We start from the raw sequence: 27,302 nt of genomic DNA, 5'->3' as shown, positions 1-27,302 counted from the left end.
CCAGGGGAGGGAGTATTGAGGTAGGCCCAGTGGAGCAGGTGGGAACCAGGGCTCAGGGGTGAGGAGGCCATGAGGGGAGAGAAAGGGTGGGTGGGTTGGCAGAAAGGGTGGGTGGGTTGCGTGGTGGGTCACCTTAATGCAGCCCAGGGCGAGGCAGCCAGCTACTCTCGTCTGTACATCCTCATCCTCGAGCTGGTCCAGGAAGCACAGTAGGGCCTGGGTAAGGGTAGGAGCGCAGACTTAGCCAGACACCGGGAGCCTGGGACCCCAGCCTTTGCCCTCAAGGTATCCCTGCCCAACTCTCACCCTTTCCCGGAAGGCAGGGCCCAGTGACAGGCTCCGGAGCTGGGTGCTGACAGCAGCCATGACCTTGTTGTTGCCATGGACAAGCAGGGAGCTGAGGGCCCGGAGCCCATCCCTTCGTAGCCGCCCCTCAGGCGCCAACCTAAGGGCCTTCAGCACAACAGCCTGGTCATCTGAGTTCAGATTCCGCACCAGTAACACTGAAAGAAGGAAGTGGAGCTTGGGACAAGGGGGCAGGGCAAGGAGCCTCCTGGGGTGGGATCTTTTGTATACTCATGTCCTCATCCACACCTTCAGACCCACCCATAGGATCAGGCCACTTTGTGATCAGGGCTACTGCCTCACCCTCCTCGGCGGTCTCTGTCACATAGGCCTCCATGGAGGGGCTGTCCAAGGCTTCAATGTAACTCCAGAACTGGAAGATGGTGAGCTGCTCTCCAGGGCCTGACTGGGGCCTCCTGGGCAGCTTCCGCCCCAGGGCATCTTCTAGGAACTTGACACATACTGTAGAAGGCAGTGCCACAGGCCTCAGGGTTAGATAGACCCAGGTCCTTAGAGGGAAGAGTGCTCCCACTCCAGGCTCGGGTCCAGGGGCCCCCTGTCTAAACCCTACCCATCCAGGTCCTTTTGCACCAAGGCATGAGCCTTTGCTATTTCTTCTCAGCTCAGCATGTCTGTGTGGGGATCCGAGAAAGGAAGGCAGAGGGGGCAGGTAGGCAGCCCACTCACCAGCCTCTGCTAAGCCTGGCTGGCGCAGGGAGAGACGGGCACTGTACTGATTGCAGAAGGTGAGGCGCACCCGCTCCACGGAGCAGATGAAGGGGCTAAGTCCCTCCGTACACTGGTCCCAGAAGGTCAGGAAGCCGGGCCGAGAGGCTGAGAACTGCACCACTGTGAGGAAACGTAGGAAACCATTGGCAACAGAGCAGACAGATGGGCAGACAGGTGTAGATGGGGTAGGGCAAGGGAAGAGCTTCAGGGTAGACACTGAGCTAGAGCCCACGGGGCCTTTACCTTCCTGGGCGGAGGTGGCAGGGATTTCCCATCGCCTGCTAAGCTCGCATACTGCCTCAATTACTCGAGCCTCCTGCAGCAGCCGTTCCAGGGCCCATGCCTCCTGGCAGCGCAGGGGTCCAAATGTGCCCAGTTTCTGGAGAATAGGGGTGGCTAAGTAGCTCAGAGCTCAGGGTATGGCTTGGGGAGGGTGGGACATGGGCACTACAAGTCCCAGCATGCATCGGGACAGGTTGGGGGTAGCCAGAGTGCAGGTAGTATTCTATTCAGTAAGATTCAGATGCCAGGGCCTGGGACATTGGGAGTGGAAGTAGGGGAGGCATGGAGGGCCAGGATTGAAGTGCAGGGCACTCTGGGGTAAGAGGCTACAACAGGAGGGTGGGGGGAATACCACTAGCCTCACCAGCAGGAGGCGGCTGCAGTGGTACAGGTGCTGGACCAAGGCAGTGTCCAGAGCTGGACACTCCGTGCTGAGGGGGCGGGCACTGAGCGAGTAGAGGCTGTCCTCAGCCCCAGGCTCCAGGCTGCTTGGGGGCCTGAGAAAAAAATGGGGTCAAGCAACCCAGGAACATGCATCACCATCTGGTCACCAGTGCATTTTTATTAAGCTCCCCCCATCTCAGAATGGAAGAACAGACAATGCTGAGATAACAGACAATGGGTGGGTTCACAGAGGACTTCAAGGAGGAAGGGGTTGGGACCAGCAGATGTAGCAGGGGTCTCCAGAGCCTGTCTGCCAGTGCTGCCTCCATCTAGGACCACCGGGACCTTCGGGGCTGGGGTGGGCGGGAGTAGGGTTGCAGGCGGGATGGTCTACACCATGTGGACTGCAAGGGGTTGTAGCCCAAAGGGTGCAGGGCACAGGGCTGTAACCTGGACAGCAGCAGAGAGGGGAGGGGCTGGGCACAACCCTCAAGAGGGAATGGGCAAAGGCTGCTCTGGGACAGAGAGCTGAGGGGCCAGGCTCTCTGGGGCAGCCAGGGTCGACGAGATAGAGGGGGTTGATACTGGGGCACCCAGGGTTGATCGGGAGGCACTGAAAGGTTTTGTTCATAGAGTAGGTGCAAGGTGAGGCCAAGGGAGAGAGAAGGAACTGGAGGCTCATGAGCTGATGGGGACCGGTGGGGGAGGCAGACATTGCAGGGATGAGAAGGAGGGTGGTCAGAAGCACTGGGGATACAGATGGGGTTGGAAACATGGGCATCAGGGGACATGAGGAGTACTTGGAAGGGGTGAACACAAATGTACCTACCAGCAAGTCCATCCCCTCCTGCCCACCTCCAGTCTTGCTGCTCTCATGTGCTCCACCTGGCCCCACCTCACCTGTTCCCCTTTCTCATCTTTCGCCACCTGGCACTCACCTCACCTCTTCCCCCTCACGTAGTCCCATCTCATCTAGCCCCCTCACCTGTCCCTAGGACCATCATGGTCTTCATCTTCATCCTCGTTGAGGAAGCTGAAGCTCTCCAGGGCATGCTCCACAGTGATGCTAAGACTGGAAGCCCGGCTGCGAGTCAGGCCCTGTCTCTGCTGGGGTTGTAAAGGGAGTCAGAGCTGCTGCCACTGCCTGGCTGCCCTCCCTGTGCTGCTGCAGCCCAACCAGGCCCTCCTCACCATGAGCAGACTCTCCAGCCGGGTCACCTCCTGCTCCAGGCCCTGCAGCTCAGGGAACTGGCCACGATAGTCATCAAGGGCAGCCATTAGGGCCCCCAGTGCCTCCTCCAGCCTCCTGTCCCCAGCCTCTCCAGCTGCCCCTGGAACTGGGGCCTGGGCAGCCACAGTCAGGCTAAAGTCTGAATGCTGGGGCACAGGGTCTAGGGATGAGGGAGCAGGGCTTGGGCTCTGAAGGATAGGCTCTTGGGGGTCTGGGGAAGGGCTTGTGAGGGGTTCCCAACTGGAACAGGTAGGACCTGGGTAGGAGGTGCTGGGGGCTATAGGGTCTGCCTGAGTACAGGGAGTGGAGGCTGGGTGGCTACAGGACAGGGGGTCGGTGCCTGGGAGAGTGGGGTCTGTGTGGGCAGAGGGGCTGGGGAGTGTGGTGAGGTCTAAAGAAGTAGAAGGGCTTACAGTTATAAGGGTGGGGCTTGTGACAGGATGGGTGGGGCTTCTGGTAGTCTGGACTGGGTCCTTAGCATTAGGGGTAGGACTTGTAGAGGTGTGAGTTGACATCCTGGATTTGTCAGTAGGGCTTGCAGTAGTGTAGGTGGGGCCTGCAGCAGTGTGGGTGGGGCTTGCAGTGCTGTGGGTGGGGCTTGTGGTGGGCTGGGCTGGGCCTGTAGTATTGGGGGTAGGACCCGCAGTCATGAGGATAGAAAACATGGGCTTGTGGGTGGGGCCTGTGGTAGTATGGGCCTGACCTGTGGCACAGGGGGTAGAGCCTGTAGTAGTGAGGGTAGAGAGCATGGGCTTGTCTGTTGGGCTTGTGACAGTATGTGTCAGGTTTGTGACAGTGTGGGTAAGACTTGTGGTGGTCTGGGCTGGGCCTGTAGCACTGGGGGTAGGGTCTGTAATAGTGAGCGTCGAGAGCATGGGCTTGTGGGTGGAACCTGTGGTAGTGTGAGTAAGGCTTGCAGCACTGTGGGTAGGCCTCATGGCACTATAGGTGGAGCTTGTAGTGGTGTGTGTGGGGCCTGGCAGTTCAGGAGAGCTAGAGTCTGGGGTCTTGTGAACCAAGTCTAGGTGTGCAGATGGGGCAGGGTCTGTAGATATATAGGCAGGGCCTGTTGTACTAAGAGTGGGACTTGTGGCAGAATTGCCAGGGTCCAGGGCAGGAGAGACAGGACCAGGGTGTTCCCCATGGGTGGGATCTGGGTGTGCTGGCAGGCTAGGTCCCCGGGCTATGCTTTCTAGGCCCACAGCCTCCACTGAAGCCTCAGCCAAGGCAGCATCCACACTGGCCTCACTGATATGGCTCAGAGTCCGGCTGTAGGGGGCATGCCCATTGGCCAGGACTGGGGCCACGGCCCCCTCCTCATCCACAGGTCCAGAGGTGGGGGTCTCAGGCCTACGGAAGGCAACTTGGATGGGCAGAGGCTCAGGCTGCTGTACCAGGGGCCTGGGGGCTGATGAGTGGCGGGTAGCGCCTGAGAGCTGTGGGCTGGATGAGTCGTCCGAAGATTCAGATGACAGGGACCATGCCGTCCCATTCTCCAGCTCCTCCTGTCGCCTCAGCATATTCTGGGAGAGAGGAAAGGGTATTTCAAGACCACCCCAGGGAACTCCTGAGGGATAGTGAGGCCTGAGCTGAGGCCGTGACTCACATAGAAGGCCTGCTCCCGAAGTGAGGGCGTGTCTGGTGGGCTCTGGCTATAGGTGGAGAAGCGCTTGGTGACTGTGGAGGCTTTGTTGACAGTAGAAGCAGCCGAGGGCTGGTCATCCTTGTCGAAGGGGCTGGGGAGAGAAGAGGCTATTAGCAGGTGCCATAGGCCCCTGGCCCTGTCCCCAAGCCCCTCAGTCCCACCAACCTCCATGTGACTTCCAGGCTGAGCTTGATGGTGCCAAGGTCATTGATGTCCACTGCCACAACCTGGGGCAGGGCAGCGAACAGGTCCTTGGTCTCGCAAGAGACGCTGCCTACAACTACGTGGTTGGCCAGGCCCTTCAGCTCTGTCACCTGTAGCAAAGAATGCATCATGAGGTCACAAGAGCATGGGGTCATGAGATCATGGGAGATCAGAGGTCTGAATTTGCATAAACGTTATGTGATAGTCACAAGATCATGGAGCCATGGAGGTTTGAAGCAGCCTGGGAGCATGGGGGTCACAGAGGTATGAGTTTATAAAGTCATTGAGGTCTTAGGGGTCATAACCTCAGGGGAGTTCAGGGGGTCAAATATTTTACAAGGTCTGGTCATGAGGAAATCACAGGGTCATGAAGGTCATGGGGTCACACATTCACAAGGCCATGGAGCCAAGCAGGGGTCACAGGGGTAAGGTTCTCAGGGTCATAAGGGGTTCAGAGGATCATGGAGTCACAGGATCATGGTGTCCGTTGGTTCTGGGCAGAGACATCACCTTGATGGACAGGAATTCCGTGAGCAGAGGAAGAAAGACGGTTTCCTCACTGTCCCACACCTGCTTTCCACTACCCTCAATTCGGCCCCGGAGTTTCCAGCGCTGACGCCCATATTTCATGCAGATCTAGGGGAACAGACACAATGAGGCAGTCCTTGGTGTCCCGTGCCACTCTGCCATCCCAGCCCTTCCCTGCACATCCTCATACCTCATACTGATCGCCCACACACAGCCTGGCGAAGCCGGCCAACCCTGGGAGTGCGGGAGAAGGAGATGAACCATGTTAAGGGGTCTCAGGCACACACTTCCCTCTCCCTGCCACCAGACTGCCCCCACAACTCAGTACCTTTCATGCGGAGATGGAATTCGCCCAGCTGTGCCTCCAGCTCACTCTCCAGCAGACACATGCTCTGGCAGGGATGGGCAGGGACAGGAAGGGATCAAGAACCAGTTCTTTCTCACCAACTCTGCCATACCCTATGCCATCCAGCCCTCACCTCTGTGTACTCTCGATGCCCCCGAGTGGCCTCGGCCAGGCTGTCTCGGGCCTCGCGGCTCCCTGGGGACCCAGTACTGTAGGCACGGACCATGTTGTAGGCACCATCCCGGAGACGTCGCTGGACACAGTATGCCTCATATAGCTCATCAATCTGGGCAGGTGAGTGGGGTGGCAGTGAGGGAATTGAGACCCACTACTGGGGTTGCTCCCCCAAGGCCTAGCCCCACCCATTTCCCCGATGATACCTCATCCCCCACCCCACTCTGCATGCACACATGCGTGTTGCACATGTACCTTGCTAGCATGGAACTCCAGCCGTCGCAGGAAGCGTTCAATGGACTTGACTTGCTGGGGGAGAGGTGCATCAGGAGGGGCATGAGGCCCAGGGCCCTTTACCCTCCCCATGAGCCAACCTCTTCCAACACTATTCTCTATTTACTCACCTTGTCCAAGTCATACAGGAAGCCCTGCAGAAGGAGATGAGAGGGGGCACTTAGGAGGTATGGGAAGTATTCCAGCAGAGGCACTTGCCCACCTAGACCCATCTAGCTCCTCTCGTTCACAGCCCTCCTCCCCCTCACATCACAGTCCATGGCCACTCCAATCAAAGCAAGGACTGACCCCGCCTTCTCACATGCCTGGCCTTTGGTGGGTACTAGTAACATAGATCTGGTCCCCAAGACCCCTCCCCCCACATCTTCCCTGGGATCCCTCCCCTAGCCCCTGGCCCACTCTTTCCTGAAACCCCTAGCAAGAGAGCTCTGTGCCTCTTCATGCATGGTTCTCTCTACCAGGAAACTCCTATCTATCCTTCAAGACTCAGCAGAAGTTTTTTCTCCTCTGGGAAGCCCTGACCTCTTCCCCAGGAAGAACTTCCCCAGTCTCTCAGTACCACTACAATATAATCTCCTGTTGTGCATGTCTATAGGGGTCCAAGCCACTCCACTGGAAGCACCCATGGACACGCACTGGGTCCCAGGCAGAAAGCATGCACAGCTTGGGGAAGCTGAGCATAGAAACCTCCCCAGTATTTTCTGATATCCCCTTTTCTTTTTTTGAGGAAGACCAGCCCTGAGCTAACTACTGCCAATCTTCCTCTACTTTATATGTGGGGTGCCTAGCACAGCATGGCTTTTGCCAAGCAGTACCATGTCCACACTCGGGATCCGAACCGGGGAACCCCGGGCTGCCAGAGAGTGGAACGTGCGAACTTAATGGGCGCCACCGGGCCGGCCCCTGATATACCCTTTTCTAATCATACCTGGACTAAATCACTCCAGAAAACAGCCCTGATGTCACCCAGGACTGGCCCTATCCAGCACCACCACCACCACCACCACCGTCACAGGGCAAAGGGCATTAGTCCAGGGCATCCTTGCCAACCCTTCACTCACCAGGCGAGAATTCCTCTTGGACTCCCGTATCTGCCCCTGGAGTTTCTCCTGCTCCTGTTGATGCACTTCCAAGTAGGCACTGGGGAAAGGGGTAACAACCAGAATTAGCTTATCTTTCCAACCTTCAGATATCCAGGGTACCAGCAGTGGGGAGAGGGTATGGGTGGGGCTGGGGAAGGTTCCTACTAGGGGAAAAGGGATGGGGGCTTGGGGAGGGATCCTGGGACAAGATGTTAGGAGGGAGTTGCTTACGTCAGGCCCCGCTTGAGTGCAGCGTACACCAAATCCAGCCGCTCAGGCTGCGGGACCTTGGTGGCTGGGTGCGCCACGGAAAACATCCTGGAAACACGGGAGAGCGCTGGGGGCTTCCGTGGGGGCCCTGGGGGACTGAAGGCCGGGAAGCTCCTAAAGAAGAAGCTACACTCAGAAAGGGGCCAGAAGGAGTCCCCCAAACCCTTACTGCACTCCCAGTCCCAACCCCCTCAGACTCTCTGGACCCCATTAGCCCCCTTCGGCTGCATACCTGGGCCCCCGCTCGTGGCTGCTGAGGACGCCTGCGAAGGACTGGCTCCTATTGACCCGGGCGCTGAGCAGGCGGCGCTGCGGCCGCACCGACAGGGACATCATGGAACGAGTCCGTGCGGGGCTCCCTGCGGGTGGCGAGGGCGGGTTTCCAGCGCCAGTAGGGCCCTTGAAGCCTCCACCCCGCGGCCCAGCCTCTGTATCTTAGTCCTGCCGGACACGGCCTGACGCCGGGATTCCGACAGCCCCGCCGGCCCTGGCGCTAATGACAGGGCGGCCACGGGCGACTCGGCCTCGGACTCAGCGTGGCCTCAGCTCTGCCCCCACTTCCTGCAGAGGTGCAGGCTCCGCCTGCCGCGGGGCAGGAAGGGGGGTCGCGCGGGGACCCTCTCCGGGCTGGGAAGGGGCAGGAAAGGGGCGGGGCACGCGAAGAATGTGCGGAAGCGCCTGTTTACCCGGGGGCGGGGCGGGCTCTCCAGCCCAGCCCCTGACCTCCTCCCCCCAAGTGGACCAGGAGCTCTCGCGCCGGCGGCCCGCGAGGCCGCAGGAGGTCGCGGGGCGGGGCGGGGTGCGCGCGCTCAGCCCAGCCGAGCTGCCCCACTGGCCCGGCCGGTGCGGGTTTAGCTCCCGCGGCCAGCCCACCCCGCGTAAATTGCTCCCTTCCAGCCCCCACCGGCTCCTAGGTGCCCAGACGCCAGAGCCCTCCCTGCGCCCAGAGCAGGGGGATTCCCAGAGTGGGGGGCAGTGCCGAGAAGTGCTCCGCCCCCTTCACTTTCCTGCGGTCCCGACCTGGAAACTGAGTCACAGACGGACGCCTCCGCCCGTGCCCTTAGTGGGAAGGATCCTCCACAGACCCCCACCGCGCTCCGGCGAAACGCGCGCCCGTGGCCCCCAGAATGCGGCCGGGACTCTGTGGGGTCAGCCCCGTAGCCTTCGCAGCCCCAGGCGGGGTCCTACCTCTCTTCTTGGCGCTCATGGTGGGTCCTGAACTGTCCCCTACCCCGTGAGCTTGCCCCTCCCAGTGTCTCCGCCAGTCCAGGGCCACTCGGTGCTGGCCCAGCTGGGCTCCGCGCTCGCTCCCAGCGACTCTGGCTCGGGCTGCAGCTCCTCCCGGCGCCGCCCCCCGCCCAGTTCCTGCCGCCTGACTCAGCCCGCCGGGATGGGGCGGGACTGGCCGGACCAGGGGGGCACCGAGCCCTTGGCCCGCCCGGTTTCTGGGAGGGGTGACTGGGGTTTCCCCTCGGGGAGGAGACTGACGGAGGTCTTCTGGGCTGGGGTCAGAAGTGTGGGTAAAGGGAGTTGAGCTCGGCGGTGAATATGGAGGGATAAACAGAATGAGGACTCTGAGTGGGGGCTGGATTGGGTGCCGTTGGCATAGGGGGCTCACATAGTGACTGTTGAGGGGTGCTGAGAGAGGGCTGAACACACAGAGAGCTGAGATTTGGGGTTCTGAGTGTGTGAAGGCTAGAGAAACGAGGCTGAGAGAGTGGAAGGAAGGGCTAGGGGTGCTGAGTGGAGAGACTGTGCCAATTGAGGGCAGAACATGAGGGGTGTGGGAGGCTGAGAAGAGAGGGGCTAAAAGTGTGGGACTGGATCAACCCAATATTATGTGTCACTGCCCAGAGAAGGAAGCAGAGGAAGAACTGGGTGCAGGGTGTCTCACAGCCCCATGTACCATCCCCACCCCTACACCCACAGAGGGGGTGCTTGGTCTGGGCACTACCTCTCCCTTCCAGGCCCCAGGTAAGAGGATCAGGTCCCACTGCTCAGCCAGGGCCTCCTCTCTATCAGAAGCTGCATCCTAGGGTGGAGGCCCCATTCTTCTGGCTCCCAGCTCACATGGGCTGAATCCCCCTGGTGTCAGCCCTTTCTCATCCCCACTATTTCCCCCTTGAATATCCCTTGTTCACCTCCAGCCAAGATAGAGGCCACCATGCCTAGGGTCCACTGGGCATTCCATCCCCTTGGAGGGGCTGGGTGCTCCCCCACCCCATAAACACTCTTGCTCTTTGATGTTCAATTCTGCCACACTGGGCTTACTTTCTCCCCATGAGGCTGGGGTGGGTCCAGGGGTCTGCAGTTCCAACAAGCCCACCACCCTGCTACAGATTCAGCCGCAAGATGTCCAAGGACCCCAGTTTGAGAAATGCTATCCTTCCCTTCCTCCTTGAAGACTGTGCATCCTACACTGGCAACTATGCATTCTGACAGACTGCCCACCCAATACTGGCCTCTCTGCTCCCTGCAGCCACCCCTCACAAGAATACCCCAGCCTGGGGCCAGCCCCATGGCCGAGTGGTTAAGTTCGTGCGCTCCACTTCGGCAGCCCAGGGTTTCGCCAGTTCTGATCCTGGGCACAAACATGGCACTGCTCCTTGGGCCATGCTGAAGTGGCGTTCCTCATGCCACAACTAGGGGGACCCACAGCTAAAAATATACAACTGTGTACGGGGTGCGGGGGGGGGGGGGCCTTTGGGGAGGAAATAAAAGGAAAAATAAAATCTTAAAAAAAAAAAAAAAGAATACCCCAGCCTTATCACCTGTCTAGAATGCCCCTTTCCTAAATTATAACCGCATTGACCAACCTTCAGGCTCTCTCCATCACCTCCACCTCACCTGCCTTCGACCTGAGACCTCTTGCAACTCCAGCTCATTTATTCAGCTATCCACTGAGTGAAAACCCTGTGCCAAGCATGTGCCAGTTACTGGAGATACAGCCTGGAATTGCACAGACACCACCCTGCACAGAGCTCAGAATCTGCCTCTGCTAGCTCCCTCCTACCTTCTCTTCCCTCCTTTCCCTGCACACCCTTCTCCCCAGCCTGGATCCGTAGCCACCACTCCATCATGCTTGCTGTTAATATCCCCAGCACTGTGGGCTTCTCTCTTACCTGGCAGAAACCAACCCTGGACAACCCAACTCCTGCCTTCTATGCACCTGCACACAGGCTGGCGGGAGCTGCCAGAGGTCTTGGCACAGCAGCTGGGTTGGAACTACAGAGCAATTCTCAACCTCAGCCAGGCTCTCGTTTCCCAACCAGGAAATCCTCATGTGTGGCCCTGGTCATGTCTCTCCCTTCTCATAGAAGATGAGTGTTTCAGACTTTCTCCACAAGCCTCAAACAAGCTCAAGTCACTCCCACATAAAAAATGAAAACAACCCTGGGAACTATCCAAATGCCCATTAGTAGATAATGGACTGCTATACAACAAAAAAAATGAACAATATACAACTACGTGCAAAAATATGGATGAATCCTACAGACATAATGTTGAGTGAAAGAAGCAAGACCACAAAAGAGGATATAGGTATGATTCCCTTGATATGAAGTTCAAAAACAAGCAAAACTGATCTATGGTGATAGAAGTCAGAATAGTAGTTACCTTGGGGAATAGTGACTGGAAAGAGGCACAAGGGGGCTTCCAGGTGCTGGTTATGATATTTTTTAATTTGGGTTCTATTTCCTAATCCCATATGGGTGTATGCCCTTGTGAAAATGTATCGAGCTGTACACTTAGGACGTGTGCCCTTTCTGTATGTACATTTCAATATAAAGGTGACTTTAAATAAATAACTACAAAAAGAAACAACTCCTCTGTGGACTCGGAGTCTCTTTCTAGCTACCCCACCCCTCACCCTATTTGGCCCTTTCAGAGCTGAGTTTCTTGAAGAGATGTCTACCTCCACTTCCTCTCCACACCCACCCACTCCTCTTCCCATCCTGGTCCACAACTCCCCTGACTGGTCTGGACAAGGTCACCCATGACCTCCCTGTCGCTAAATCCAGTGTCCACTGTTTAGTCCTTATCCTGCTTCATCTCAGTGAGGCTTTTCACTGTATAGTTCTCTTCCTCTTCCTTGAGGCTTTCCCTTTCCTGAATTTTTTTTTTTTTAAAGATTTTATTTTTTCCTTTTTCTCCCCAAAGCCCCCCGGTACATAGTTGTGTATTCTTCGTTGTGGGTTCTTCTAGTTGTGGCATGTGGGACGCTGCCTCAGCGTGGTCTGATGAGCAGTGCCATGTCCGCGCCCAGGATTCGAACTAACGAAACACTGGGCCGCCTGCTGCGGAGCGCGCGAACTTAACCACTCGGCCACGGGGCCAGCCCCATCCTTTTCCTGAATTTTAAGAGGAAACAGGCTCCTGGTTTTCTACGTCTCTCTGGCTGCCCATCTTATTTTCCCACAGAGGATCTATCTTTCTCCCTATCCCCAAATGAGCCTCATCCTCCCTGCCCTATGTACATCTCCCACAGCTTAATGCCATCTAAATGTTGCCAGCATCCTTATCTCTTCCTCGCCCAAACCACTCTTCTGAGCATCAGGCCTGTATATCTAACTGCCTGCTTGATGCCTCCTGGAAGCTGAGTGACAATTCGAGTGGGCTATTAGGGGTGTGCTGAGTTTGAAGTCTCCAAACTGAATTCACCACTTTACTCCTCAAACCTGACTCTCGCCAGTGTTAACTTCTTCACGACAGCCCCACCATCTATTTACTCAGTTGTTCAAGACAGAAACTAGGAGTCATCTTGGGTGCCCCCAACATCCACTCAGCCACCCACTCCTGCCATCTCTGGAATCTGCCCCCTCACCTCCACCTCTATAGCTAGAATTCAGGTCCAAGGTGTCACCAACTCTTACCTAGAACCCTACAGCAACTTCCTCATGAGTTCCCTGTCTCCACTCTAACCTGCAGTGATCCATTCTTTATTCAATAACAACGTTGCTCTTCCTAAAATTCCAGTTACCTGACAATGCCAAAAACTGTCCCTTATCAAGTGCTTTTTATATGCCAGTCACTGTGCTTAATTAACAAATAGCATCTCATTTAATTTTGGCAACAACCCTATGGGGTGAGTTCTACTAGTCCCACTTCACAGATGAGAAACCTAAGGTTAACTGGCTGTGTGACTTTGGGCAAGACGTTTCTAAACCTTTTGGGCTTCAGATACACAACTCTTAAATGAAGATAGCAATAATAATAAAAACAACTATCTCTCACTGGGCTGTTGGGAGGATGAAATGAAATACTTTGCTCTATAGGGAGTGTTCAGGGAAGGAAGAATTGTATGTAGGGTAGGAAAGTTGGGATGGACACACTGCTTCACTGAAAGCACACAACAAATAGCAACTGCTGTTATTAACAATTACTAATCTCCCCAAAATTACAGAGCTGGTAAGGGGCAGGGCCAGGTTTCAAACCCAGGTGATCCGACCCTAGGACTCTAAACGTTTACTATCCCTCTATTCTGACTCTTGTGAAACATCCATGGGTACCCCCCTGCCCCAAGGATAAAGTCCAGACTTTCTAACATGACCCACAAGACCCTTCAGGCTCTGTCCCTTTCCTCATATACCTTCAACCACTCCTCCCCTCACAGTCCCCTGCTCCCCTCCCCCCACCCATAGTCTTTCTGTTCTAGTTACTTCAACCCTTTCTCAATAACTGCAAGGCTCTTCAGCATTTAAGCAGCAGCCCCCATTGCTCCTATATCCCCTTACCACTACTCTCAGCCCGACCAGTTCCCTCTCCTTTTTCAAGTCAGACACTACAACTTCTTCCTCCAGGAAGCCTGCCCTGGGTTGGTTCCCTCTTTTAGGCACCACATAGCTTCCTCCCTGAAGCCACATAACTCAGTTGTCAGTTCTCCTTTGGGGTCTGTCTTCCAACCAGACTGTGAACTCTGGAGGCTGGGGCCTGTCTGCTTGGCTCACTGCTGTACCCTCTGGGCCTCCATGAGGGCAATGAAGGAGGGCTGACTGATCTGGGCTGCCTAGACACAGGAACAGCATATCCTGCTGCTGGGAGGGGGGTAGATTTCAAGTCTGTGTCCACCCCAACTCCCCTACCCCACATAAAATTTTCCCTTTCCCTTCCCCACTTTCTGATTATATCAGCAAGTGGAGTTCTGCTCCCTGGGGATGGGGTAGGATGGGGTCCCACGGGATTCTGGAACTGAATGGATGGGCTAAACTCAGAGTAGGCTGACTGTTCCATCAATTTTCTTTCTCTGACTGGGGCTCTCCTGCCACAAACCCCCTAGTCGCATAGGGACCAGGATGTCTAACTGTTGGTCCAGACTCTCCCCAAATGACCATCAGAATATCCATCTGAGCGATCATTTCAGGAGGTTAATAGGCAGCATTTCCCCTGCTGGGGGAGACAAGGAAAGAGCTGAACCCCTTGAGCTAAGGGAGAGAGTCCACGTCAACTGGTGAGGGCTGGCTGATAAGAGCCAGGAGACTGTCTGGACTCATGCCAGCCCTGAAGTCTGTTCTGGACATGGGAAAGAACTCAGGTCCGAAAGGTGAATGGGGCCTGCAGCACACGCAGCTCTGGGCAGCTGGCAATGGAATTCTGGCCACCTGCAGGCCCCAGATCTCACAATCCCCAATAACTTCTACATGCCAAAACTGGTGCACTGGTGTGGGGCAGGAGGTCCCGCCACCTGTGCTGCCCAGCTCAGTGGTATGCCAGGCCAGCCGCCTCGCTGGGAGTCCCTCGCCCAGCCCCGCCCCGCCGCAGGGCCGCTGGGAGGAGGTAAACACAAGCTAAAAATAACCCGGGCCAGGGGCGGCTGCACAGGAGAACAGGGTCCCTCCTGAGCCTGCCCCTGTCTCCACGGCAACTACCCCAAACCCGGCTGCTGACGTCATGCCGCAGCTGTGGGAGCTCGGAGGGGGGGTCACGGTGCGGCCTGGGACCCCCCCACCCCGGAACCGGGCGGAGGCGGCCCGGTGGCCTCACTTCCTGCCGGCCCCCTCCCTGGTCAGCTGCTCACATTCCCCGGCCAGCCTCGCGCTGGAAGCCTAGTGGCCTCCCCGGGGCCAAGCCTGGCAGGGGCGCGAGGCCAAGCCAAGCCGTAATGGGGGGCCGGGGTGACTCAGCCACACACTCCCCGCCTGCTTTTCCACCCGGGGAGGACCTAGCCTGGCGCCCGGCATGCTCCCCTCACCCACACCCAAGCCCAGGCTCCTCTCTCCAGCTGCTGCCCCACAGGACCCAGGGCAGGGAGAGTTGACGTGGGAGCTAAGCCGGGTCTCCTTGTCTCACTGGAGTATTTTGTAGCTTACTCTCCAATTCTTATGTTCCTCTGCCCCTCCCCTCCATGCCATGGAGGTGGATACTGCAATGGCAAGAATTCAGATCTGGGTCTAATTCCCACCTCTCTCTAAACCAGCTGTGTGACCTTGAGAATATTACTTAACCTCTCTGGGTCTGCTTCTGCATCTGCCAGATTGTCATAACCCTCCTCAAAAGCTGTGCCAGCACCGAATGCTGCAGGCCCCACAGATGGGGTGGCCAGGGCACTGTTATTGTTACATTAGACTGCACACAGTAGGTGCTCAGCTAGCCAGCCTCGACACGCATTAGGAGCAATCCAGTAGAACTGGATGGGAAGGGTCGGTACCAGAGGCTGGACTCAGGCCTCACCGGGGAGAGGAGGACAGAAGGTGCTGAAGCCGGACTTAGCCAACACCTAGCCATGGTGAGCAGCCCCTTCCCCAAACCAGTTCTGCAGGGTGCCCAGGCCTGGCTGCTTGCAGAGACCCCACACTTGCCTTCTATTTCCAGGAATAGGGTCTGTTCCCTGCCGCGCCAGGTTTGGGCTAAGAGCCTGGCTCCAGGCCAGGTTCGGCCACCTCGGGCCGGGCCCCAAAGCGGCTTAGGCCAGCCGGTGGGGCCAGGAAGATTAGCTCATCTCGGAGGCCGACCTACACTCCTCGTTCCCCCCTCCCCATTCCCGGCTCAGCCTCCCCCGCGGCGAGGGCAACTGGGGCTCCCGGAGAGCGTCCGTGCCAGGGTCCAGGCTGGCGCCAAGTGCCGCCCCGAGGCCTGGCCCACCCCGGGGCACCGGCCGCCTAGGCCTTGCTGTGGGACGGAAGGAGGCAGCGCCGGGCGCAGCAGGCCCGGGGGAGGCGGCTTTTGTCCGGCGAAGCCGAGTCCTCCGCGCCTGGGGGGAAGGGAAGGAAGGACAGCGCGCGGCCTGGGTCCGGGGATGGAGCGATGTGAGACAGGGCCACAAGCAGATACGGGACCGACCGGGCGGCGCTGGAGGAGGAGGCACTGGAACTACCTCGCCAGCCCCCCGCCAGGCCCGCGGCCCCCGGAAACGGAGGGGACACTCACATGGCTGGGCTGGGCTGCGCGGACCTCGCGCTCTCCGTGCGCTTGTCGCTGCGGGCCTGTTCGCGCCGCAGCTGCCGCTGTCGCCGCTGCAGGCGCCTGCCCCTCCCTCCTCCCCGCCGCCCCGCCGGCCGGCCGCCCCGCCGCCCAGCTCCTCGGCTCCTCCCCCTGCCCGCTGGGCCCCACCCCCTGCGCTCCCGCGGCTCAGCTCGGGTGCCCCGGGAGGCGCCCACGGCTCGCTCCGCCCTCTCGGGTAACGGGGCAGGCCGGTGGCCGTTGGAGTCCACCAGCTTGCGGGGAGGCGGGACCCCAGAGAACGCCAGGGCGGTAGGAGTTCTCAATGCTGGGGATCCATGGGAATAAGACGGCTTTCCGGGAACCTCTCGCAAAGGCAGTCCCATTGCTTCCCTTGCAGACCCCAAAACCGGGTGCGCCGGAGACCTCCGCTTGCCTGCTCTCTTCTCAGATTCCGTGGGTTCCAGAGACCTTTCAGGCTCCTCTCTCTGTGACCGCCTGAAACAGGTCCTGGAGCGGCCACTGCTGGGTTGGGTTGGCTGCAGGAAAGGATCAGGGGCAGTTTCTGGGAGGAGAACAGAGAGGCCCGAGTCCTAGCCACCGGACCCCTTTGGGGTCCAACTGCTGCCCCTCAACACTGCCTTCTTGGCCAGCCTCAGTTTCCCTGCCGTGGGGGCAAGCTGCCCTTTCTGCTACCGTCTGGCCGGTAAGTCTGGGCTCTTAGCTAGGCCGTGCTTCACCACTCACTGGGTAATGGCTTCTGGGGCGTCCCAGGCCTTGCTCTTCGCGCGTGAGTGAGGACCCTGGCAGGGTCTGGGTACATGGGCTTGCAGGCACATGTTGGCTAAGAGGGCCAGAGCCCAGTCTTTTCCAATGAGGGGGTTGGAATACTGACTCTCACCTAAAGTGGGTAAGGGAGCTGAGAGCTGATCCCACAATGGGGTCAAAGGGCCAGCTCCACTCCCCCTCCCCTCCCGGCAATAAGACACCACTGAACCTTGAACCCCCAAAAGACACCACTCTCCAACCCTGAACATTCTGGGCCCTCACCCTTCAGGCCTCACTCCTGTGGTCCTTCACCTTTAGAGGTAACACAGACATACTCAGGAGTAGTTTGAGGGACTTTAAGAGGTTCCTGAATATCTGCCCCCTTCTCCTGAGGGTAGGCCTTGACAACCCAAAGCCTAGGTGGGGAGGCCCTCAGGGGCACTGCCATTATCTCTCTCACCAGCTCTTACCAGAGACACACTTCCCCCTCCCCAAGTTTTCCCACCTCTCCAGCCCCTCCTCGTTGCCTTCCTTTGCAGCACCCCTTTCTCTATAGACCTTAAACCCGGGGATTACTTCCAGGGACTAGGTTCTTCTCTTTATTTCCCCCACCCTAAAATATCATCCAGTCTCAGGGCTTCCATCCATCCACTGTTGACTATCCCAAGCCTTCCTCTGTGCCTCTCCTGTTCCAGAGTCCCTGGATGACCCACCAGATGGCATGACCTTCCAGGGATGGATGCTTCTTCCTTTGTCCCTATCTCTGCAAAGCACCACTGTCTAGACAGGCTCACACATAAGCCAGGGGCTGGGCCTCTTTGGAGCTTTCAAAACTGGCACCAATTGGTCCCTGCCCACCTCTAAAGTAACCTCCTCAGCAAGGCATCCTCTGACCACCTTCTCTGAAGACAGCCTCTCCTTGTTACTCTCTGTCCCCACGTCCTGTGGACTCCTGCCTTCATGTCACTCATCACCACCAGGCAGCATGTATGCCCATGTGTGCTCACATGCCTAACCTTGCCTCACTGTGGGTCTCTAAGTTCTGTGGGGTCAGGGCCATGGAAGTCCTCGTCACCACTGTCCCTCGCTCATAGTGGGAGTTCAAGAAATATTTGTTGAATGAGCCAGTGAATGAATGAGTAAACACATGAACCCTGACGTCCCCCTCTCTATCCCTACCTTCATTCAACCTCCCAGTCCTGTTGACTCTACCTCCTCAACGTTTCAAATTCATTCCCTACCCACACCTCATCTCCCACTACCAGTACTCTGTTGTTTAGTAATTCATTCAACAAACCCCCACTGAACACTCGGGGCTGGAGAGCATGCTGGCCCCTGGGGTGGCAGTGGCATAAAGCTGTCCTTGTGCCATTGCTCAGGGCTCTGATGAGGCAGCACTGATTGTAGGGCCTCCCCAGCGCCACTATCTGAGGAACTCAGTCTCATTATGGAATTCTAGAATTCCACTTCCAGAAAATTCCAACTTTTAATGGATGATTCCCTTGCCCTTTCTAATCAGTCATTCTGTCCTGTGTCTGGCCACATCTCTGCATTATCTCAGTTGGCACCCAGCCTGGTGCCACCATCTTTTCTGGCCTTCCTGCCTCCACCTTTGACCCCTACAGTTGTTCTCCACTCAACAGCGTGAGTTGTCTTTTAAATCATAAATCAGCTCATATGGGTTCCCCATTGCCCTCAGAATAAGTCCAGACTGTAGCAGGACCTCTGAGACCCAGGAGATCTGGCCTGAGATGACCTCACCTCCTAATCTCCCATCTGTCCTGCCAGCCTTTGCTGTTCTGGTTCCACTATACCAACCTACCTGTGCCTGTGGACATGGTCTGCACTCTCTAGCCGCTGCCTCTTCTCCCAGTCTCCCTTCTGCCTGGGATTCTCCTCCCCAGTATCCACTTGGAAAACAGCTCAAATGTCACCTCCTCCAAGAAACTTGTGTCCTCTGGCTTCCCACTCACTTCTTCTGAGCACCCATTACTGCCGACTGTCCTTGTCTGTGACCAGGCCTGGCTCCCCATCCTGTGACCACCAGGGCCAGGCATGGATGGGGCTGTAGTGAGCAGATGGGACACCTGAGGCTTCACCTGGCCCTCTCCTCCTGCCCAGGGACCTTGAGGGAGAGACAGCGTCTGAGGGCCACGAGGTGATGGAGGCCTCTCCCCACAACCAGTGAGTCAGGGAAGGAAGGACACAGCTAAAACCTATTTCACAGAGGCGCCACCTGAGGCTCAGGGAAAATAGCCTTTCCATGGTCATGTGTCAGGAAGAGGTGGAGTCTGAGCTCCCACTCAGCTCACTGGGTCCTAATCAGTTCAGCACTGTCTGAGTGAGGCATCATTCCCTGAGCACATGCTGTGCCTGGCGCTGGGCTGGGAGCTGGGACAGAGCACGGAAGCATCACCATTTCTAACCTCGAGCAGTTCACATTCCTAAAAGGATGGGCTCTGGCCTGAGAAAAATCCCTCTAATACACGGCAGAGTGGTGAGAACCATAGTGAACCCAGGGTCCTCACATACGGTGCAGCTAGTTCCACTTTTGGAAGTATTACAGTTCAAGTCTCCAAACACAGAAAAATAGAAGCTTCCTTCAGGCCACTGCATAACCCCCATGGTCACAGCTCTCCCCAGTTTCCTGTGAGGTGACAGAATGGAAGCCTGTCCTTTACTGTGCCTGGGTCACAGGCCCTAGGCAGTGTGTGCAGCATTCATTCATTCACCAGATATTCAACAAGTGTTCATGGACCCTGCTGTGTGCTTGGCCCTGGAGGGACCAGAATTAGGGGGACCAGAGGTGAGGCCACCCAGTCCCTGCTCATAAGGGCTCACTGTCAATCAGGGCATGTACATCCTTGAGTTTCTGCACCTCCTGTGTCACCAATGTGAGAGTGTGTGTGCATGAGTGTGACCACATCTGTGTGCACGTTTCCGTGTATGTGAGAGAGAATGTGTGTGTGCTCGTTAGGAAGGGCTTTGCAGGGAAGGGGCATTATCATGGCAAGTTGTTGGGGCTCCCTAGGCAGGCAGAGGATAGGTCCATGAAGGAACATCTGTGGCAGAGAGCATAGCAGAGTTCAAGGCACAGGAGAGAGGAGCAGCCTCCTTTGCTGGTGGGGAGCAAAAGCTTAATGTGGCTGGAGAATTGTGTATGTGTTGGGGATGGGGCCAGTTACGAGGGGCCTAAGAGACTGGCTGAAGAGCATGGATTTCACCCTTGGGTGACGGGGAGACTGGGCTTTAAGCTGGGGAATTTTGTGGTCATATCTATGCTTTGCAAAGGTCACTCAAGCAATACATGGAGTGGGGAGGTGGTGGCAGCAAGCGGCTGATGCTATTTTCCAGCCAAGGTCATGGTGGCCTGGGCCAGGGTCGGGGCAGTGGGGATAGAGAGAAGGAGACATTCAAGAGATGTTCAGGAAGCAGAATGGAGGGCTGGGTGATTGATGGGATGCGGGGTCTGGAAAGGGAGGCAGCCTAGATAATACTGGGGTTTGGGGCCTGGGCATTGGGTGGATGGTGGTGTTTTCAATGATGTGGGGAGTCATGGAGGATCTAGTTAGGGGAAGGTGACATGGTCAGTTTGGGCAGGTGGCATCTGAGGATGCTGGGGACCATTCATCCAGGAGGAGGTATCCAGAAGGCAGTGGGACATGTGGCTAGAGGAAAATGGAGTCTAGGCTGGAGACAGCTTTTGGAGGGGACAGTGGTCAACTGGCTCACCAAGAAGTCAAGTGAGAGAGGATGAAAGGTGCCACACCCTGCTAGAACACTTGAGTGAGTGGTGGGGCAGACACACCTGGAGAGGGGGTAAGTATGGGGCTTGTGGGTACGTATGTACCTCCCACCAACCTCCACACCCCCTCCTGCCCAAGCCTGGACTCTGCTTTCCACTGTTAAGTGTCAAAGGGCAAGGGCCAGGGATGCTGCCCCACATCCTGGCTGTACCACTCTCACCTTGTAGTTCCTGGAGCCACTTCTCTTTTCTCATGCTTTAACTGCATCCATCCATTCACTCATTAAAATTGCAATTTGAAGAGGTGCTCATCTCTTTAATAACCAACACAATGCAAATGTAAACAACAAGAGACTTTTTTTTGCCTGTTAGATTGGCGGTGATAGACATGATGTGTGAGTGGACACTCTCAAGAAAATGGGAATTGGTTTGAGTGTTTACGAGTAGTTTTTTCACAATGTCAGGTTCAACCCCCCCTTTCACCCTGCAAGAAACTTATCCCAAAGAAAGAGTTGTACAGGCAAGAAAAGACTTGTGCCTGCGGATGTTGATTACTGGCTTGCTTAGTCAGGGATAAAGGGATGACACAGTCCACAGGGAGGTTCATGTATGCTGAAATATTGTGTGGCCACTGAAAATGGTGTTGGGCATAGACTGAACCCCTACCATGTGCCTGGCATCATTGTGAATGCTGGGGACACAGTGGCCGACCAGACGGGAAAGGTCTCTGCTCTCAAGGAGTTTACTCTCCAGCCAAAGGAGACAGAGAATAATCTAGTTAACACATAAATAAGATGACTTCAGAGAGAGGGAAGAGCTATGGAGAAAACAAAGTAGGGTGATGTGATTTGGAGTGATGGGGCTGAGGGGCCACTGTGGTCAGGGAAGGACACTTTGAGACAGTGACATTGGAGACGACACTTGAATGACAAGAAGGAAACAGTTAAGGAATGATCCAGAGAAAGTGTTCCAGGCAGAGGGAACAGCAGGGGCAATGGCTCGGAGGTGGGAATGAGCTTGCTGTATTTGAGTCACATGGGCTTAGGCCTCCAGGGAAAGGAAGTCCGAGAGGCGGGAGGGTCAGGTCGGGTAGGGTAGGGGGTGAGAGTTTTATGTCTGTGCATAGGGAAAGGTGCTCAACACAAAAGTCACGGAGGAGTGGGGAAAGCACCAGAACAGCCACCTGATCTCCTGTAGCAGGAGTCTCCTCAGGTCAAACCTGCATCCACTGGCCATGAGAGCTGATAGGAGGCTCATCCCTGCACCAGCAGTGGTCATCATCTCAGGGCATTATAATTTCACCTGGTTTTATTTTCCTCTTCGTATTTACTTATACAAAGAATGGTTTGCAATGCACATATCATCGTTTTCAAAGACCACTTGGCCATTACTTATTGAGGAATTTCCAGGCCAGCCCCTGTACCCGGTGTCTGTAAGTTTCTAGTACAGGGTCACCAGGCTCCACAGGGGACTTCCCTGGGGACTCTGCCCCAGGTAGAGCTGTCTCTACCATTGTCCCCGCTGATTCAGCTTTGGCCTCCAGGGGCACCTGTGAGCAGGACCGTGCTGGGGTGGGGTGACTGTCCCACAGGCTGGGCCAGGAGTCCTTCCTTCCTTCCTGACTCCCTTCTCCTAAGGGGCAAGTGGGAGGGACGTCTGTGCCTTTCCCAGATCATGGGAATGAGCTGCTCCCCTGGGGACTCTTTCAGGCCTGGCCCCGTGACAAACTGCAATGTGTGGTTTATTTGAGTTCCTACCTCTGGGAGAACTGTTCTGATAAAGATTTGGAGGGCCTCGTGGTGGGGAGAGTCCTAGCCAGCAGGCATCCGGCAATACCCTCCAGCCATCAGACGATGATCTTGGGGCTGAGGATCTCCAAACTGACCCCTGTCCTTCCCCAGCCAAGCCCAAGAAGTACAGCATTGGTCTTTGGTGCCACCGTGTGGGAAGTGTCCACACTGCAGTTATAGGCTTCACAAAATATCACCCAACTCCAGGGGGTGCTCCCTTATCCCAAATCGTGTTTCTGTGAATGGATAGTCACGGAGTGTGCAGTGCACAACCTGTTCAGCCCTATGCAGTGGCCCTGCTCACATTCAGACCTGGTTGTAGATCATGGTCACTGGGAACCCCACCACCACCATTAAAACCTGCTCTACCTTCTGAAGTCTCTTGGGAAGTGCTCCCTGACCCTCCACTTCTCAGTCCTCTCCTCCTTTGACCTGTTCCAGTTGTGTTGGACACAGATGATCCTCCCCCTCTTCTGAAACTCCCTCTGGCTTCTGTGACTGCTCCTTTTGGATTTCTAGCTGCTTCTCTGGCTATCTCTTTTCATGTCCTTCGGTGGGCTCCCCAGGGTGCTGGGCCCCCTTCCTTCATCCTCGATACTTTTCTCCAGGCCATCCTGACAACTTCCAGGGCCTTGTTTCCATCCCCACAGTGATGCTTTGAGTCTCAGCCCCTCATCTCTCACTTCATTTCCCCCCTTAGGATGACCCTTCGGCACCCCAAACTCATTGTGTAAAACCGACCCCATGTCCTCTCCTCAGAAGTGCTCCCCCTCTTGAGTCCTCATGTTAGCCTGGGTGATCTTTCCCTTGACACCCCATCAGCCATCAAGTCTGCCTCATACTCCCTACCCCTGCTGCCCCACCCTTGACCAGGGTATACCTGCACCTCCTTTCTGGCTTCGTAGCATACTCAGTTTCACCTGGCCTGGTCCAGTCTCCACAGGGCAGCTGGATGGCCTCTGCATATTGGACCCTGTCCCTTCTCACTTCCCTACTTCCCCTTCATCTCTGGCCAGTTCTTCCCCAGGAGGTCTTCACTCCATTAAGAGTGAACTTCTTTGTTCCCTCCCTGAATATACCCTGCTTTCCTACACTTCCACGTTTTTGCACAGGCTGTTTATGCATCTTTTTCCTCTTTCCTTCACCTGGCTAACTCCTGTACACCCTTTAGGTCTCAGCTCAGACACCACTTCCTCTGGGATACCTTCCCTGGACCCCAGGCTAGTAAGGAAACTTTTTTCACTCTTACAATGCCCTATGCTTTTGCCATCACACCCTTTGTCTGCTTCCCCTTCCGAAAGGGCCACCTGCTCCTGTCCAGGGCCCCACACACCAAGGCTTAGTCACCCTGTGCCTGATCACTCAGACTCAGAGGTCCTAGATCGCAAAAGTTATTCAGTGCAGAGAGGGGAGGGCCATGCCCAAGGGTCACCACAGTGAACTAGTAGCCAGGCTGGGATGGGACCCAAGACTCTTACCTTCCCCTCCAGGGCTCCCCTGCTCCCCTAGATGCCATTGTGAGCTGAGCCAGGATCCTTAAGGGCCTGTAGGACCTTGACCGGCAGAGAGTTGGTAGGCTCCTGGCCTTGGGGGAAGGCAGCCATCAGCCTGGGCTCTTGAGAGCCCAGGGTGCTGGTAGAGGCTGTCCCAGAAAAGGGATTGGTGTGCAGTTGACCCCAGGCCAGCACATCTTATGAAAGGATTTAATGAGATTCCTTTCTCCCACAGAGCTGTGCAGCGGGAGTATGGCCTAGATATCATGCAGGGAGGGTCCAAATTCCTGAAGGGTAGCAGTGGCAGCTGTCAGGGTCCCAGGGTTAATTATCTCCAACGTCACACAGAAGAGAATGTGCTGAGGTGGGACCTCCCCCATCCAACCTCAGCTTCTCAGGGCACAGACCTCTCCAGGACTCCTCCTGCTCCTCACCAGATGAAGTCCGAAGATCAGCTAGCTGGGTATTCCTTTAGGCCTCAGCTCCCTCACCCTATTCCAGCCCCGAGGGACTCCTGGCACTTTCCTGAGACTGCTTTGTGGGGTCCCACCTCTGGGCCTTTGCTCTTACTATGCCCTCTGCCTGCTCCATGGCTGGGCCCAGCTCATTTTCTCAGGGAGCTCAGTAAACACTGGTGAATTGAATTGATCTGTAAATAAACAAAAAGTGCCAAACAGGCTGCCTGGCACTTAGGAGATGCACCTCCTCAAATTTTCTAAGCAAACAAATAACCCAAAATGGGAGAAGAGAAAGGACCCATCCAGTCTTTTTCTTGGACCTCTGTTCCCAAAATTGCTCTCCTTTCCCTTCTTCCAAATAGCCCTGCTCTCTCTGTTCCAGGTCTCTGCCTGAAATTTAGCCTGTCCTTATTTGTGTCTGGACAATCCTAACCTAGGTGTCAAGAAGCCTTCTTGGATTCACACAGTGGCCTCACACCCACAAACCTTCTTCCTTGTCACTTAGCACAAGTGTGATGACTTGCTCAATGGCTGTGAGCTCTGTAGGCCAGGGACCATATGCCTACACTATTCCATGCCCAGTGCCCACCACAGGAACTCGATGGGTGCTCAGTAAATATCTGTTGGATTTTGAACAACTGCTGACCTTGGAACACTGGGAAATTTTCTTGCTGTCTGAAGCTGGCAGGATAATTTGCTGAGTCGGTGCCATCTCAGTCGGTTATTCCAAATTGTCCAAAGGCACAGGCTCTCACTGGAGCTCTGTCTGGTTCCTTGCTATTTCTCTAGTCTGTCTCACTGTTGTTTTTCTCCTCGAGTTCCCACAAGAGCCTAGAGGCTTGACAATTTCACACTAAAGATGAACACTTTCCCCAAGATTCCTCCTTGCTTATTTCCTGGAATCTGCTTTCCATCTCTCTTGGCTTATAAAGCCAGTGACTCATTTACTGAGCCAGGAGTCTCTTCTCCACGGGTTTTCTTGCAGGAAACGTGACAGGAGCAGGTGACATCATGTCTCACCCCTATCTTCTCTCAGCCCTGGCTTTTCTTACCTAAAACCCCAGATTTGTTGTATCATGAGAGGCAGTGAAATTGCTGGTTTTCCCTCTGACATAGGCAGCCCTCATTAAACCAGGACCCTTGGACCACCAGGGGCTCACCCCAGGGTGTCTGCAACACTGCGAAGATCCCCAATCTCCAGACTCCACAAGGACACAAAATCTTCTTTTTTTCCTGGCTAAGCTTCCATATAATGACAACCTCCAGCTCTCCCTGGAAATCCAGAAAACTATAGGAATATTTCTAACGCACTTTCAATATCTCAAGCCTTCTCATTCTTCCTAGCCATGAGAAATTACACACGTACATACTTTCTTTTTTCTTTTCTTTGAGGAAGACTAGCCCTGAGCTAACATCCACTGCCAATCCTCCTCTTTTTGCTAAGGAAGACTGGCCCTGAGCTAACATCCATGCCCATCTTCCTCTACTTTATATGTGGGATGCCTGCCACAGCATGGCTTGCCAAGCAGCGCATCGGTCCGTACCCGGGATCTGAACAAGTGAACCCTGGGCCACCGAAGTGGAATGACGCACATACTTTCTAATTTGCAATAATTTTTAAAACTTTCAAATGCAAGTTATAGAGTCTGCAGCCTGCAGATATGCAGCCTTTATAGTAGCTGTCCTTGGTATGAATTTTTCACATCGAATGGGAGGGGAATTGTGTAGACATCACCCATACTCAGCCAGATGACCTGAGTGTGTGAGCATGTGTGGCTGGGTGAACTCTGAGAGAATCTGTGGCAGCTGGTGGGGGGGACAGCTTTTAGGGACTGCTGATACAACTGGACAAATGGGGGTAATATCTGAATGAAGGTGTGCAACATTTTAGTGGGTATTTAAAAGGCTACGTGTGGGGGTTGGCCCCGTGGCCAAGTGGTTAAGTTTGTGCGCTCCACTTTGGCAGCCCGAGGTTTTGCTGGATTGGATCCTGGGTGCGGACATGGCACTGCTCATCAGGCCATGTGGAGGCAGCATCCCACATAGCACAACCAGAGGCACTCACAACTAGAATATACAACTATATACTGGAGGATCTGGGGAGAAGAAAAAAAAAAGATTGGCAACAGTTGTTAGCTCAGATGTCAATTTTAAAAAAAAAACAATAAAAATAAAAATAAATAAAAAGCTAGGTGTGTATTGTGTTAAGTTCCTGAGGGATGCCACAGGCACTGCTTGAATTAAAAATTCTTTGCAAATGGGTCAGCGAAACAAAGGAGAAGGATGGCTTGTAGATAGTGAATTAACCAGGCTTAAGTGATTTGAAAAACAATTCTGGAAGAGTCCAATAATTCTTATCACCGTCACCATCATCAATAACATACAGTGGCAATAGCCATAATACTTGAGGACTTAATATGCACCAGACACAACAGTACACACACACACACACACTTGAGTATTATGGCACAAGCAAGTCAAGGCAGTCTATATCCTGTGGCTCCTCTACTCTGCCCTGGTCTTGGAACCTTTTACCCAGACATATTCTGTGGGATTCAGTGCAAAATAAAAATGCAACCTCCTTGTTCAAACTATTATGAATTTCAAGACGGCAACAGCAGAGCAATAAACAACCACGGGACACTTTTGAACGGGAGCCCTGTGTGACTACATAGCTCTCAGGCCTGTGAAGCAGGCCCTGCTTTCACCTCTAAACCACTAGGTGCCTTGCTCAGACTTTTGTCCATTGAGAAGACCTCCCCCCACAGCTGGGGGTGTAGTGCAAGAGCAGGTCATTTTCAGTTTGTCTCCTTCACACCAAGACAACACATCCTTATACCAAATTTGGGCTTTCCCCTCACTCTGTTAGTTTGCTAGGCACCCCACATAATGCATGGGTGTGAGCTGAGTGAGAAGCATCAGTGAAATGGTGTTAGGTGACATTGGTGTTTGAACCACCTGTTTATATAGATTACTTGTACTATTTGGACCTGCCCAAGCTTGATCTGGGATATACCACATCTAAATAAGGATGGATTTGCTGTTTGGCCTGGCCAACCTAATGATTTTGTGGATTTGCCAGTACCCAGGTCATCATGGGTAGTTCTAGCCACATGGTCACTTGATAACCCAAGATCATGAACTCAGTCAATGCCAAGGTC

At 55.2% G+C, this 27,302-nt stretch overlaps 1 protein-coding gene across 17 annotated transcripts in view; it reads right to left on the bottom strand.

Moving 5' to 3' along the window:
- RIPOR1 (RHO family interacting cell polarization regulator 1) overlaps nt 1-27,302 on the bottom strand; it is a 43,158-nt gene that overhangs the window by 654 nt on the left and 15,202 nt on the right. For 12 of the 17 annotated variants that reach the window (XM_070500390.1, XM_070500389.1, XM_070500391.1 and 9 more), the window contains 19 exons: nt 7,747-7,873; nt 7,476-7,628; nt 7,224-7,302; nt 6,273-6,296; nt 6,124-6,177; nt 5,828-5,980; nt 5,677-5,740; nt 5,539-5,582; nt 5,331-5,456; nt 4,782-4,930; nt 4,578-4,707; nt 2,932-4,494; nt 2,726-2,847; nt 1,721-1,853; nt 1,318-1,453; nt 1,033-1,194; nt 649-807; nt 307-503; nt 133-216 (listed from right to left, as the gene is read on the bottom strand). In XM_070500390.1, the coding sequence (XP_070356491.1) occupies nt 133-216; nt 307-503; nt 649-807; nt 1,033-1,194; nt 1,318-1,453; nt 1,721-1,853; nt 2,726-2,847; nt 2,932-4,494; nt 4,578-4,707; nt 4,782-4,930; nt 5,331-5,456; nt 5,539-5,582; nt 5,677-5,740; nt 5,828-5,980; nt 6,124-6,177; nt 6,273-6,296; nt 7,224-7,302; nt 7,476-7,628; nt 7,747-7,873 (3,659 nt within the window). Of the gene's footprint in view, nt 1-132; nt 217-306; nt 504-648; nt 808-1,032; nt 1,195-1,317; nt 1,454-1,720; nt 1,854-2,725; nt 2,848-2,931; nt 4,495-4,577; nt 4,708-4,781; nt 4,931-5,330; nt 5,457-5,538; nt 5,583-5,676; nt 5,741-5,827; nt 5,981-6,123; nt 6,178-6,272; nt 6,297-7,223; nt 7,303-7,475; nt 7,629-7,746; nt 7,874-8,702; nt 8,907-15,875; nt 16,032-27,302 lie in introns of those variants that run through there. The other 5 variants (XM_044761006.2, XM_044761004.2, XM_070500402.1 and 2 more) reach the window with 5 other exon arrangements.

Source organism: Equus asinus, chromosome 28 (genome assembly GCF_041296235.1).
Source record: "Equus asinus isolate D_3611 breed Donkey chromosome 28, EquAss-T2T_v2, whole genome shotgun sequence".
Taxonomy (NCBI): Eukaryota; Metazoa; Chordata; class Mammalia; order Perissodactyla; family Equidae; genus Equus; species Equus asinus.
The sequence above is the reverse complement of the archived record's forward strand: the minus strand, read 5'-3'. Positions and strand labels throughout refer to the sequence as shown.